Source organism: Corticium candelabrum, unplaced genomic scaffold (genome assembly GCF_963422355.1).
Source record: "Corticium candelabrum unplaced genomic scaffold, ooCorCand1.1 SCAFFOLD_63, whole genome shotgun sequence".
Lineage (NCBI taxonomy): Eukaryota > Metazoa > Porifera > Homoscleromorpha > Homosclerophorida > Plakinidae > Corticium > Corticium candelabrum.
Window position 1 is genome coordinate 1 of NW_026912674.1, and position 15,000 is coordinate 15,000.

Here is a 15,000-nt window from a genome sequence, read left to right on the forward strand (position 1 = left end):
TCCACGTTCAATTCAAAATTCGACAAAGATTTAGCACAACAGCGACACAATGACGTAGCCATCCAGGCAACTTTTGAGTGTCACGTGACTAATTCGTCATCTCAAACCGAAACCGAAACTTGCTCTTTGTCAGTTCAGGCTGTCGTCGAGACGGAGCATGCGCACATGCAAACGGAAATTACAAGTGTTGTCGACGCTTCGGCTCAAGCATCTGTATGTCAGTCTTCTGCGTCGAGTCAAACTGAATGGAGTGTCTGTCACATTCCTGGAATTCTCCACGAGATAAGCGATCTTGTTGAACAAAATGCTGCATTGCTGGCTGCTCTGTCGGACGAAGAGATCGTTCGGAGTCATCTCAGTGTATTGAATTTAATGACTCATTTTAGTCGGAGGTTTGAAACGACTCTAACCAATCGCGGACTGTAGTTTTGAGAATACGCGTGTTTACAGCATGTATGTATGTATGTAGAGACCAGTATGTCGCACAATTTAAAATATAAATATTAACTAGAACACTTGCATTTTGCCTCTATTTTAGTTGCGCTAACGTGTCTGGATTCCGGGGGTAAATTTGGCGCTACGTATGCTAACGTGCGCTACGCCACCTTTCATACGTCGTATTCGTCGTCTATTTTTCGTCCGAGAAGTCCTAGACACAGTGTGTGATGGCAGAGACACATGATAAACAAGTACGGTTTGTTTAAATTATAGGGGCCCTATTTGAGGTACATATTTATTGTGACATTTTCGCATTGTAGCTAAAAGAATTCAAAGATGAGTTCAACAAAGAGGTTTGTTGGGCTTGATTTTGTGGATTTTTGGACGTTTACTGGATTTTTGGACGTTTACTGATGGTGTGTGTTATCAGGCTGAGAAAATGCTTCGTGAATGTTTTCCCAAGAAAGTCGTCGAATTGAACTCTTTGCTACATGTATGTAGCAAGTGACATTATTACATAAATTAATATATTGATACTGAATTTTATTGTTAAAGTATTAATTAAATTAGATATTAATTATTATTAATATTAATAATTAAATTAGATATTAATTATTATTAATAGTAATATTAATTAAATTAGGTATTAATTATTAATATTAATATTAATTAAATTAGGTATTAATTATTAATATCAAATAAATTAGATATTTATTATTAATAATAATTAAATTAGATAATAATTAGTATTAATACTAATTATTATTAATATTAATAAATTAAATTATTGGTTATTTGTTTATTCATTATTAATTTTAATTTTTTTGACAATAAACACAACTTTATTAATATCAATAGCTTTAATTACCTGCAACACACTGCTACAACAGCTGTGATTACTATGTCAAGTAGAAATTAATTTAATGATATTAATTAATTATTTTTAGTTATTTATTTGTTTATTAACAACAATTGTTAATAAGCTATTTTTCATGTAAAGTTTTAATAATAAAAAGTAATATTAATTAGTAAGTCTACAATATATAATCAATAAGCAATTAGCGAGATTAGGTAATAAAGATTAATAAATAATTTATTAGCTATACACACTACAGGGTGTATGCCTAGGGTTGATTAGTTGGAGTTCAAATTTTTTGTTTTTGTTTCAGTCTGATGTGTTTCAAGTTGCCTATTCACCATTATTTCCACGGATGAACAAGGCAGGTGTGGACGAAAGCTGCGATGATGTGAATCCAATAGCTAAGAAGCGGAAACTACACGATGGTGCAGGTTAATTAATTAATATCAATTACTACCTATTATGATTGTAACTTATTTTTATTACTGATGTTATTTTTGAAGTAATAAGATTATTGGTGATTAATGTAATTGATATCAATGTAATTTACTATATTGGTGTTATGTGTTTAGTTTTTGTATTGTGAAATATTAGTTGTACTGTACACATGCGCTAGTTGATATTAATATAAATAGTTAATTAATTAAATGTTTGGCGGATGAGATGGTGTGTGTGTGTGTGTGTGTGTGTGTGTGTGTGTGTGTGTGTGTGTCTGTCTGTCTGTCTGTCTGTCTGTCTGTCTGTCTGTCTGTCTTTGTGTGTGTGTGTGTGTGTGTGTGTGTGTCTGTCTGTCTGTGTGTTGTGTGTGTGTCTGTGTGTGTGTGTGTGTGTGTGTGTGTGTGTGTCTGTCTGTCTGTGTGTCTGTCTGTCTGTGTGTCTGTCTGTCTGTCTTTGTGTGTGTGTGTGTGTGTGTGTGTGTGTGTGTGTGTGTGTGTGTGTGTGTGTGTGTGTGTGTGTGTCTGTCTGTCTGTCTGTCTTTGTGTGTGTGTGTGTGTTTGTGTGTGTGTGTGTGTGTGTGTGTGTGTGTGTGTGTGTCTGTCTGTCTGTCTGTCTGTCTGTCTGTCTGTCTTTGTGTGTGTGTTGTGTGTGTGTGTGTGTGTGTGTGTGTGTGTGTGTGTGTGTGTGTTTGTGTGTGTGTGTGTGTGTGTGTGTGTGTGTGTGTTTGTGTGTGTGTGTGTGTGTGTGTGTGTGTGTGTGTGTGTGTGTGTGTGTGTGTGTGTGTGTGTTCTATGGTTTGCACTGATGTGATAGTTTGTATTGTGTTTAAGTGTTGGATGGAGTTACTGATGGTGGCATTCAAGGCGTGTCTGCTAATCGAGTGAGTTACCGGTCATTTGTCATTTGATGTCGTAAGAGTAGAGGGTTGGTTGTGTTGTGATTTGGCAGCAAATTGGCGAAGGGATTCGTCGTCTCAAACCAGAGATTATAACACTAGTAACAAGTTGCAACAAGGTAGTATTATATAATACTAAATAACTGTATTATTGGACACACAAACACACATGCACGCATGCACGCACGTACACACACACACACACACACACACACACACACACACACACACACACACACACACACACACACACACACACACACACACAAATGGACAAATGTCAAGCGCTCCACGTCATTTGTGAATGACGTCAACCTTAAGGTCAGTTGCGGAGATAGCTTCCCTGCCTCTAGAGACAGGGCCTCCATGTGCTATGTGGAGGCTTAGGGCCAGCGCTACAATCCACCTGGAGCTTGGCCAGAGTCATCCAGGGCACTGACTATGGTGCAGCTTTGGGACTGGACACCAAGGCCCACACGTACCCGTCTGCTGCATGATGTTACTGCCAAGCCAGCGGTCATGTCCACCCCAGTCAATGACCAGGTACTCATTTATACTCCTGAGTCAAGAGAAGCAATTGTGTGTAAGTTTCTTGCTTAAGGAAATTATGCCATAGATCGCCATCACTGTGACTTGAACCTGCAACCCTGCAAGGTCCCGGATGTTTTCATTTTGCAAATGCACTCTCTAACCAATTGAGCTACAGCACCACACACACACACACACACACACACACACACACACACACACACACACACACACACACACACACACACACACACACACACACACACACGGCAAATGGATAAGGAGCTGCTGTTAAATGGTAATGCCCCTCAGCCAGATGGCTGGGTTCCTGTGCACTAAGCAGGAGCTATGGGCTGTGCTAAGTAATCTCCTTGAGACTGGCCAGGTGCTCGCAGGAGCACCGACTGCGACGCTAGCTGTGGTGTGGGCACCCAAAGTCCGACCAGGTACTGTACTCATTATACTCCTGAGTTGAGAGAGGCAATTGTGTGTAAGTTTCTTGCCCAAGGAAATTATGCTATAGCTTGCTATCTCTGTGACTTGAACCTGTAACCCTGCAATCTCCCAGATGTGAACACTCCATAAGATGACTCTCTAACCAACTGAGCTATCGCAACACACACACACACACACACACACACACACACACACACACACACACACACACACACACACACACACACACACACATGGACACACACGGACAAACAAACACACACAAACTTGTCTGTCTGTTTATTTGTTTATTTCTCTGTCGTTCTCTATTTTTCCATTGCCGTTAGATGAAAGTTTGGATTCAACTTTTAATTCCGAGAATCGAAGACGGCAACAACTTTGGAGTTTCAATCCAGGAAGAAATTCTGGGAGAAGTTTCACGCGTAGAGACAGATGCATCGTCTTTTCTTGATCACATTTCAAGGTACAGATGGTAACAGCAAGTTGCATACAACTCGTTATGCTCAACATTTAACCATTTGATTTGTCAATAATAATTATAGATATTACATTGCTAGAGGAAAACTGGCATCAAAATTACTGAAGTATCCAACTGTGGTGAGGAAACCGTTTGCAATTTTGATGTTTTGTTAGCCAGCTGTTTGCTTATTTGTCTGTCTCTTTGTTTATCCATCTGCTTGCATGTTTGCTGCATGCCATGCTTGTCTGTTTTTTTGTTTGTCCATCTGCCTTCGTGTTTGCTCTTATGCTTGTCTGTCTCCTTGTTTGTCCATCTGCTTGCATGTTTACTTGCATATTGTGTCTGTCTGTCTCTTTGTTTGTCCACGTGTCTGCATGTTTACTTGCATACCATGTCTGTCTCTTTGTTTGTCCATCTGCCTGCATGTTTACTTGTATACCATGCCTGTCTGTCTCTTTGTTTGTCCACGTGTTTGTATGTTTACTTGCATACCATGCCTGTCTGTTTGTTTGTCTATCTGCCTGCATGTTTACTTGCATTTGTGTCTGTCTGTCTCTTTGTTTGTCCATCTGCCTGCATGTTTGTCTGCATATCACGCCTGTTTGTCTCTTTGTTTGTTCATCTGCTTGCATGTTTGCTTGTCTACTATGCCTGTTTGTCTCTTCGTTTGCCCATCTGCCTGCATGTTTACTTGCATATTGTGTCTGTCTGTCTCTTTGTTTGTCCATCTGTTTGCATGTTTACTTGTATACCATGCCTGTCTCTTTGTTTGTCCATCTGCCTGAATGTTTACTTGTATACCACGCTTGTCTGTCTCTTTGTTTGTCTATCTGCTTGCATGTTTACTTGCATATTGTGCATGTCTGTCTTATTGTTTGTCCATCCGCCTGCATGTTGCTTGTGTATTGTGCTGCCTGTCTCTTTTGTTTAGATGTCTACACCACATGTTCTCAGATTTGATTTGTTGTGTTTAGGAGGATTATCGGATTGCAGTCGATGAGTTAGACGAAAAGCAGTACGTCAATCTACGTCTCACTCTTTGTGAAATGAGAAACATCTACGTGAGTCAAAGCGATGATATTGTATTATGCTTCACGTTCGCATGCATTCTCTCTGCTTTCAGTCATCGCTGCATGACATGATCATGAAGAATCTGGAAAAGATCAAGAAACCCAGAAGCTCACGCTTGGAAACAATGTATTGAATAGGTTGTAGATATATTGTCGTGATGTATTGTAATAGATCATTACAATGTACTTCATGTCAGTCGGCGTTGCTTTCTCGATCAATACAAATAATGACTTGAAATTTGATTAAAAAATTATTGCAGCAAATTCTAAACGTCATACAATAGATTTTGTTATACTTAAATTTTTAATTTTATGTTTAATAAAAAAAACTCTAATAAAATAGGTTGCGCAGTTGGCTAAGAGCTGGACTCCGAGGCTCGTAATCCGGGCTTCTTTTGTCACGGTAATCCGGGCTTCTTTTGTCACAGTGACGTAATAATAGTCAATCAGTCAGTGTGTTGCCAACTTCTTGTGCGATCCGACGATGAAACGAGCTTTTGTATCGATTTTTCTTTTTGTAGCGCTTGGTCTCATGACGTCCTTTTATTTGGTTGACGGTAGGCAACTCTTCTAGAGCGGAAATTTCGGTTTCTTACGAGTTTCTACTTCTAGCCGGTTGCGAAGGAAAGTCTTCGTGTGGAGACTGCGTCAAAGACGTCGAGGTGCGTTGCCTGCCTTTTAGTTGTCAAACGCGACCGTTTGGCGGCAACTTTCGCTATCGTCGCCTTCCGTGCTGTCGCCGCGTGTTACTGTTTCGGTTTCGTCACTTCGCATACGTGGGACTAGCACATGATTGTGGCTATTTGAGTTTCTAGTTTGATGTTTTGACTTGCCGTCGCTCATTCGGCGGTCTCTCACTGAGTAATGAGCAGTTGAGTTTGATTGCGCATGCGCACTACCGTTGTTATTCCGGATGTACTTGTAACCGTGTCTGACGTACTTCCGGGTTATCATGACTGTGTTAACTGTTACTGATAGTCTGTCTGTTTATTTTTCTTGATGATGATGATGATGATGATGATGATGTGTGTGTGTGTGTGTGTGGTTATCTGTAGTGCTATTGGTGTAAGGAAAATGGTAAGGACGGTGGGAATGATACTGAAACTTGCATCAAATCGTGGAAGCCAACGGGTTGCGATGATTTCTACGTTCTCACTTGTAATGGTACGTAAGTAGTTTGTATTGGTCCGTTTGTCTGTCATCACGTGACTTGTGAATGTGTGTAGTTGATGGTGTGATTTGGGTGTCTCTTGCTGGAGCGGGAGCAGGTCTTGTTCTGCTGTTTCTTATTTGCTGTATTGTGTACTGCTGCTGCTGCCGTGGAAAGGCCAAGCGTCAGCGACAGTTTGAGATGAGGGAGAAGGAGGATGCAAGTCGAAGGCGTGACATGAAGGACAAACAGGATTCGAGGAGAGCTGAGAGGAAGGCGAAGAATGACGCAATCAGGAAGAAATATGGTGAGAGTGGTGATCAACGGCTTTGTGTGTGTGTGTGTGTGTGTGTGTGTGTGTGTGTGTGTGTGTGTGTAGTTGGTTGGTCTTGTCTTTCTATCTGTCTGTCTGTTTGTGTTTGTCTGTTTGTCTGTCTGTCAAGTCAGTTTGTTCATCAACCACTTTGTCCATCCTATCAAGTTATGGTGTGTGTGTGTGTGTGTGTGTGTGTGTGTGTGTGTGTGTGCGTGTGTGTGTGTGTGCATGTGTGTGTGTGTGGGGGGGGGGCGCGTGGAGCAGACGATAGAGCGTTTGTGATGACATCCGGGATCTTGTATCCGTGATGAGAGTTGAAGGTTCGATCCTGGTGGAGGTGACACTGTCGCAGTTTCCTTGAGCAAGAAACTCACCCACACTTGCTTCTCTCGACTCAGGAGTATAAATGAGTACCTGGTCATTGACTGGGGTGGACAAGACCGCTGGCTTGGCAGCAGCATCATGCAGCAGACGGGTACGTGTGGGCGTTGGTGTCCAGTCCCAGAGCTGCGCCATTGTCAGTGCCCCTGGATGACTCTGGCCAAGCTCCAGGTAGATTGTAGCGCTGGCCCCAAGACTCCACGTAGCACATGAAGGCCCTGTCTCTAGAGGCAGAGGAGCTATCTTCGCAACTGACCTCAAGGTTGACGTCGAAAGACGTGGAGCGCTTAACATTTGTCCATTTGTGTGTGTGTGTGTGTGTGTGTGTGTGTGTGTGTGTGTGTGTGTGTGTGTGCGTGCGTGCGTGCACGTGCGCATGCGTGCGCATGCATGTGTGACTGTGTGTGTTGTGTTGTGTTGTGTTTGTCTGTCTGTCTGTCAAGTCAATTTGTTAATCAGCCACTTTGTCTATCCTACCAAATTACCCAACATTCTTACAGTTTTCATATTATCCCAATAATTCCACCTTCACTTCTCACATTTTCTTTCTATTTCAGGTCTCTACAAGGACGATGACGACAATGATGGCAACAATGGTGATAGTCCATTCTCAAGCACTGGAACAGCTGGCCGCTACCAACGCTTTGACTAAACGTTGCATTTGCTATGTAGACTAGAACACTAATTTCAATTCATTGTATTTGTGACTGTGGGATAGGATGACATGGTAAGCATTGCTAATTTAGTTGTCATAGTTTTCCAGGCGTTGCTGCACGCTCTGTATGTTATTGTATTTTATCCATTGATATGCAGTTGTATTGGACATTAAGTTGGGTCTTGCGTGCTGGTTCACAGTCATATCCTATACTATAATACGGGAACGCCCACTTCCGTCTGTTTGTCTGTAACGAGCCGATCGACACAACACCGGTCTCGGATTGTCGCTAAACGCGGTGGGCCGGTCGAGATCGCAAGTCTGAGACGAACGGTCGCGTCGGATTTCGCCTCGACTGCCTCCGACGGTCCGAAACGAGACTTTGGCGGCCTGAAATGAGCTGCGGGCCGCTTGTGCGTGCGTGCGTCCGTGTGTTACTGAATGTGTCTTCGCGGAAGTGACGTCATTCTCCACAAATAGATCATGACGTTTTAGGTGGGAAGGGTCTGAGGTGGGGATGCTGGAAAATGCGTAGTCTGAGACGAACGGTCGCGTCAGATTGCTTTGGGAGAAGCTAATATATCATTCACATATATATTCACAACGGTTCTGTTACAATGAATGCGCTGCAATAATTGTGTTGCATGCAAACAAACCCACCTCCCATAGGGCGGGTCCTGCTATATATATATATATATATATATATATATATATATATATATATATATATATATATGTATATCCTATACTATATAATATATATATATATATATATATATACTTTTTAAAAACTAACCCAAAACCAACCCAAACTCCCCAATATATATATATATATATATATATATATCCTATACTATAATACGCCAACCCACGCTTCCGCCTGTCTGTATGGATGTCTGTAATGCGCCGATCGACACGACACCGGTCTCCGATCGTCGTGAAACGCGACGGCCCGGTCGATTTCAGCTGTCGCGTCGGATTTCGGTCAGAAACGAGACTTTGGCGTTCTGAAACGAGATGAGCCGGAGTTTGTTTGCTCAATCAATTAACCCAGTATGCGGATGTGACGTGCTCGCCCGCCACTGTACGCCATCCTCTTGCGTGCGTGCGTGTGTCACGGAAGGTGCGTCTTCTAAAATTAATTAATTAATTAATATATTTTGTATTGTACCTAGCATGACGATTAATGACGCAGCAAAGTAGGAAGTAATAAAACATGCCAGTAAACGGTCATTTTGCAAGATCTCGAGTTCTCTTGGATGCTTCCTTCATTCTCTGAGTCGCCTTGTCTGTTGACACATCCAACTGATCCAACAGCTCCAGCTGCATGTCGGTCTCCTCACCTAAATTCGTAGCCAACTGCCTCATCTTCTCAAGACCCTGAGACACCAAATTCAACTCTTCGTCTCTTGCCTGTTTTCTCATCACGGCTTGAGCTTGCATCTGATGATGACCGGATGTGTGATGTTCGAGTCGCGGTGCCTCGTTTGTCCACTCACTTTCAGCTGCTTCGGTCCAGCTGAGAAGAGGTAATTCGCCGACTGATGGTTTTGTGTCGTAGTCGGATTCCTGCTCAAGTTCCGGATCGTCTGCTGCTTCAGGTGGGGTGTCGTATTCGATTTCTGTACGAAATGTTTTCGTTATGTCTTCGATAATCGCAATGGCTACAACAGAGATGATGCTAATTGCGGCATTTGATCCACGTGGTGCGTTGTTGTTGGTGAGGGTAAAGTGATATGGTGTATGTGCTGTAAGAGAGAGCTTTGCATCTGCTTCAATCTGTAAAACAAATGTGTTGCATTATTTGAATGACGATTCTCAAAGTTAATATCACGTGACCACATAAATCTGCTGTCTGTATTTATTTGTTTCACGTGTGTCATAATGTATGTCTATGTGTCTGTCCATGGTGCCTCGGTGTTACCTGAAACATTTCTTTTTGACGTTCGTCATAGATGATAAGATTATTCCTTCTTCCTGATCTGAACACTAGATGTCCCGGTCGGTGAACACTCTTCAATTTGATATCAAACAAAACCGGAAATTTCCCATCAAAATCCCCTTTCTTCTTTGACTTACGCTGGTTCTTCACATAATGCACTAACTCATCAGCCGCCTTCCACGTGTCCAGCCAAGAACCCATATCCTTCAGTATACCTTCCACAACATCTAAATCTGAATGAATGTCATTCATCATCCGGGACGCTTGATCCAGTTGACGACCCTGTGAGTGAAGTTCAGACGCTGCACCTTCTAGGGTTTTCTGAGCGTCAACTATAAGAGCTGCAAGCTCTCCAGGACGTGTAACAATAGCATCTATCGAATTTTCACCTTTCAAAAGCGAATAATTCTTCCAAAAATGAACGACAACGAAAAACGTTGATTCGCGGCTTTCGAAAGATGAAAACCAGTGTTTGACGCCGTCTCTCAGTTTTATTGTAATAGCTCCGAATATCAGCGTCGTCGTTTCTTTCTCAACTGCTCGAATCGCGTGGAATGGCAGAGAGATGGGCGTGGCACGTCCCACACACTTTGGAATGAAATTCAATCGTGACAAAAACAAGCGAAAAATTCCAGATAACCAACGCTTTGTAGTTGCATCGTAATAAGAACAGCTCCAATCTCTTACTGGTAACGACGTATCAGACATAAACAGATTTATAGTTCCCGGATAAGACCTCGGAGTACATGTAAGTTACGCGCTAATTTTCCAATTTCAAGTAGCTAAAATTGCAATAGTGAAGCAACAAATTGATTATACAAGAAAGAACGCGTAAGAAAACTACAAAACTACAAAGTCGTAATCTATACTACTAAAATCGGTGGTGTTTGTACACACACACACACACACACACACACACACACACACACACACACACACACACACACACACACACACACACACACACACACACACACACACACACACACACACACACACACACACACACACACATGTATGTATGTATGTATGTATAAGTTCGATAGCCGGCTAGACCGGATCACCTGCGAGGCTAAAATTTGGGGTACAGGCGTAACTTGGCATGGGTAAGAACATGGGTAGGGTGACGTCGTCTTCTAGTTTCAGTCGGGTCCCCTTTTGGGGGTGCAATGTAGAATGACTGTGCTGTTTGCCTTTCAAGAAGGAGACTGAATGCCCCTGATAGACTCAATTTGAAGGAAGTAAGTTCCGTTACTTGAACTCAATCTCATTGGCGTAGTTTTGTTTCCTCATAACTAAGAATGCAATGCCAGAGCTGCCAACTCTCCCGCATTGAGCGGGAGACTCCCGCATTTGGAACCCTTCTCCCGCCTACCCGCATTTGGCATCAAATCTCCCGCATTCTGACCATTGGTGGGTGTGACCAAAATGGTGGGCGTGCCTGTTCTGTGTAAGTGTACCCTACAGTTTTAGTACATGCATGTGTACGTACATACTTGATATCCCAATATCAATTTCTATGTGCCAGCCCTTCTCTTCATCCGGTTCTTTCATAACATACTTGGTCAAAATACCGACATACAGAAGAAGGAGTCGGTCAGAAGTGGAAAAGGGGGAGGGGCTGGTTACTTGATTACCATATGTATTGCTGGAAAGCGATCAAAGAAGGCCACAAGAAAATAGAATCCAGAACATTCCAACTAGCCACGAGAATGTGCATGTACTTTGTTCTTAGATTTTTATAACAGGCAGTAGCACGTACAGTACAAGTTCTGTGTTTAATTAATTAACTATTATGTTTAGTAATTGGTGTTGATATTGTGTGTCGCTAATTAGGCACATTAATCAATCGTTTATACATTTTTGCACTATAATTATATTAATTAATGGCTTCTACTCCAACCGGGAATGCAAATACTTAAATTTTGATGATTAGATATTATTTATATACTAGTATACATGGCCCGTCCTTCGTATGGGCAAGATACTGTAGTGTAAAGATAGGTCTGTGGACATGTCACGTGCAATCTTTGTTGCGAGGTCCCGGATATGCTGAATGAATTCGAATCTTGCTCTTCGCGCTTGTTTCGATCGAAATCGACACACTCCTCGTGTAGCGCTTGATACAGAAAACGTGTAGGTTGGATTCGGTGCAAATGCAATCAGAATTTGGAGAGAAACGAAAGCGATAGAAGAGTAAGTTTCGTCGGCAAGAGATATTCGATCGCTCAAAGCTTTGCGAAGGACAACGATGCATACGGTCTACACAGGACTGGCGTGGGCGTGTGTTCGAATGAACCAGAATGTGTAGCGTTTGCGTCATCAAGAAATTTTACGCGGGGTCGACCCCTCGAGAGGGGACCTGGTGCACCCTTTTTTAATCTTTTTAAGAAAACCTTACCCTGTGCGTGCCGAGTGTGCGTACCGATTTCGGTTGCGAACGGACAAAAGACGTGGCTCCCAAACGTGAACACACACACACACACACACACACACACACACACACACACACACACACACACACACACACACACACACACACACACACACACACAGACAATTTGAGCTTTATATAGTAGATTATTTATATATACATTATTGAACACTTGTTACGATATAATTTTTTATATATTAATTAATGCTATTGTAGGCGTGTCCCAAAAAATTTAAACTTCCGCATTTTTTCTTGCAAACTCACACACTTTGACACTGCTAGGTTGGCAGGTCTGGCAATGCTCACTTTAAAATTTCAATGCATTCATTGTTTTTTCACATGCCATTGTTATGTCACAATGCTATCTACCAGTACCATCAGACTAGGTTATCTGAGCAAGCTGTAGATGATTTTACTTTCTGTAAAAGTAGAAAATGTAACGAGGAATTTAATCTAACGTTTTAACGAAAAAATCCATCGTTAACTTTTAAATCGCTGTCAAAATGTGCCTTGCGCGTGCGCAGTTTAGCAGTCCCTATACGTAGTAGTATCCCGGATTCACGGAACTGTACCACTTCAGTTTTGCTGGGTGTGCAACTGAGGTGCGTTGAATCATTGTACTAGTTAACAATAAAATCCTAAAATATATTTTCATTAAGTACATTTTTATCACGATACACACATCCTGTTATGTCCATCCAAAGTCTCTTCCGGTAATTTCATACAACTTTTTATTATAAGGAGCATAAAATGCCCTCAATTTGTTTTCAACTGATTTTTCCACTTCAGGGTGTTTTCTGCCCTTCGATTTGTTCATGCACCATGAACGGCCGTGGTTCCTCAAGCAATAGAATCCTCGTTGTGGGACATAAACAAAGTTATCCTTGCTGAGGTAGCTCCGTAATCCAAGACATTGCTCTAACTGCTGCATCTCAGAATACGGGTCTGCAACAATCATCTCACCGCTCACAAAACAAAAATCTTTTATGGAAAAATATTTCAACCAATAGTTGAGATGGTAGATATAGATACTTGTATTAATGGGTGGACAATTGATATCAACCTCTCCATTCTTGTCAAGCACCAATTTGTCAAATGGCAGCAAAGTTACTTTCGTTCGCATTCTTAACCATTTCCACTCCAAGTATTCAGAAACAGCTCGAGTAAACGGATCTCTCACAACTAGAACGAGTCTCACACGAGTTCGATTGAACTGCCTCATAGCGGCCAATAACCGCACCGGAGTGTCACGTGACCTAATATATCCGGGACTCTTTTCAATCGTTTCCTGCCATGTGTACGTCTGTGGCATCATTCCCATATACCATTCAATCCCAAGATTAAAATTCCGATCGAAATATCTTATTTCCTTTAGAGGCCCACGTATAGCCGGATGCATCTGGATCATCTCATAGACAGCACGAGTTCCCGTCTTTCCTACTCCAATCATTATAATGTGAGGAAAGCGTCGTTTAAGCTCATTTTCCTGCTGTGTCTGTTTCTTCACTCCGAGAGCTTTTCTCTCCGATTTGACGTCAGAAATTTTATTGAAATCAACCACTTCCCTTCTAATCTTATCTTTTGTCTGACTGTTTAGTTTTTCAACAGATTTGCTTTTGTCTGAAGGAATCGAAACCTTCACGTTCTTTGATCTCTCTGCTAACCCTTCAATTTCGTCTCTCAACATTTTGCTTTTCAATTTTTCGGGCGCATGCTCATTCTCGCTGTCCACTCTGATCGGCATTCTGTCATTGCCAGTTTCTTTCGGCAAGCCAGTTGCCTTCCTTTCAGTCAAGACAATCTGACTCGCGTGTCCACGTGACACGTCAAGTGGCTCGTCTTTCGGTGACGATTTCAATAGTTTGAGAAGAACAATCGCTGAGAGCCAGAGAAGACAAAAGACAATGTAACGCCTGCGTCGACTGAGCATCTTGAACAACAATGCAACACCTGGTATACATACGGGACTTTACAATCGCATTCTCACTCTACACAATGCACTTATAGTCCACGTCAAAACTATTGACACATTTCCAGTTTAGTTGTACTATTTTTGGAAAGTCTTCTTGTTTTGCTATGTACTAGAAAACCAGCGCTAAATGTTTCTCAAACAGCTGAAAAGAAGTCACAAAAGCTATTCCATAGTATGCGCATCCGCTTAGAGAACTTTTCCATCGTCAAATGAGTCGTGAAAGACAACGCCGCGATATTCTGTTACTATGCCGCTCTGGTACCAAGAAGCCATCTAGGATCTCCCAACTTTTACGTGTTTCTCGCTCTAATGTTTACTGAACTCTCAAAAGATTGGACGCTGGAGAACGTAGAACTTCCCATGGAAGACTAAAAAATCAGCTGAAAACCATCGATCAGCCTAGTGAACATGACGTACACAAGGAACAATGAAATCAGCAAACAAACTTGCCCATCAGCTAACAGCGCAGGAAGGACTTGTCGTCAGTTCTTCCACCAGCAGAAGAGAACTTCATGACGCAGGCTATCGCTACACTATGCCTAAGAAAATTCCGCTAGTGAAGCTAAAAAACGAGATTTTGGGCGCGTCACGGTCTTGATTGGCCGTCTAGCTCACCAGATCTTGCACCAATAGAAAACCTCTGGGCGTTCATCAAGCGGCGTGTTGAGCTTCGTACGCCTCAAAACATTCATGAACTTGAAGACGCAATCCAGGCGGAGTGGCAGTTGCTCACGCTTTGTGATCTGTTGCCGTACATCGAACGGATGTGTAGCCCAATGCGCCTTTGTGTGTACGTAGCTAGCAGGAGAAATGCTATCAAAAGATGAAAGGAAACACAAGCTACTGATGCGCACTTGTGTGTTTCCAAGAGTCTAACAAACCTACGAGCATACACAATAGTTCTTTTCTATCTAGAAAACGTACGTCACGTGAAAACGGATGCGTTTCTGCTCACGCTACTTATGGCCACGCCTTCAAGCGTAAATGTGTCAATAGTTTTGACGCG

At 42.2% G+C, this 15,000-nt stretch overlaps 4 protein-coding genes across 5 annotated transcripts; 2 read left to right on the plus strand and 2 right to left on the minus strand.

The window, feature by feature from the left end:
• The first annotated feature begins 596 nt into the window (after nt 1-596).
• On the plus strand, nt 597-5,330 carry LOC134197885 (proteasome activator complex subunit 3-like). The gene is made up of 10 exons (XM_062667236.1): nt 597-689; nt 759-791; nt 869-931; nt 1,608-1,728; nt 2,566-2,615; nt 2,684-2,749; nt 3,941-4,077; nt 4,157-4,211; nt 5,049-5,135; nt 5,198-5,330. The coding sequence occupies exons 1-10, from the start codon at nt 666-668 to the stop codon at nt 5,276-5,278; spliced, it is 717 nt and encodes a 238-aa protein (XP_062523220.1). The 5' UTR covers nt 597-665; the 3' UTR covers nt 5,279-5,330.
• Nucleotides 5,331-5,561: 231 nt separating this feature from the next.
• On the plus strand, nt 5,562-7,820 carry LOC134197886 (pituitary tumor-transforming gene 1 protein-interacting protein-like). Its single transcript, XM_062667237.1, has 5 exons — nt 5,562-5,701; nt 5,757-5,806; nt 6,200-6,308; nt 6,371-6,601; nt 7,549-7,820. The coding sequence occupies exons 1-5, from the start codon at nt 5,629-5,631 to the stop codon at nt 7,641-7,643; spliced, it is 558 nt and encodes a 185-aa protein (XP_062523221.1). The 5' UTR covers nt 5,562-5,628; the 3' UTR covers nt 7,644-7,820.
• Nucleotides 7,821-8,770: 950 nt separating this feature from the next.
• Nucleotides 8,771-10,296, minus strand: LOC134197887 (synaptosomal-associated protein 47-like). The gene is made up of 2 exons (XM_062667238.1): nt 9,571-10,296; nt 8,771-9,425 (listed from the first exon to the last, which is right to left on the minus strand). The coding sequence occupies exons 1-2, from the start codon at nt 10,294-10,296 to the stop codon at nt 8,877-8,879; spliced, it is 1,275 nt and encodes a 424-aa protein (XP_062523222.1). The 3' UTR covers nt 8,771-8,876.
• Nucleotides 10,297-12,632: 2,336 nt separating this feature from the next.
• LOC134197884 (heparan sulfate glucosamine 3-O-sulfotransferase 5-like) lies at nt 12,633-14,710 on the minus strand. 2 transcript variants are annotated; one of them, XM_062667235.1, is made up of 3 exons: nt 14,610-14,710; nt 14,441-14,533; nt 12,633-14,374 (listed from the first exon to the last, which is right to left on the minus strand). In XM_062667235.1, exon 3 carries the CDS (start codon nt 13,950-13,952, stop codon nt 12,711-12,713), a length of 1,242 nt encoding a protein of 413 aa, XP_062523219.1. In that variant the 5' UTR covers nt 13,953-14,374; nt 14,441-14,533; nt 14,610-14,710; the 3' UTR covers nt 12,633-12,710. The 2 variants fall into 2 exon arrangements, with proteins under 2 accessions (XP_062523219.1, XP_062523218.1); XM_062667234.1 differs by having other exon boundaries at nt 12,633-14,533.
• Nucleotides 14,711-15,000: the final 290 nt, after the last annotated feature.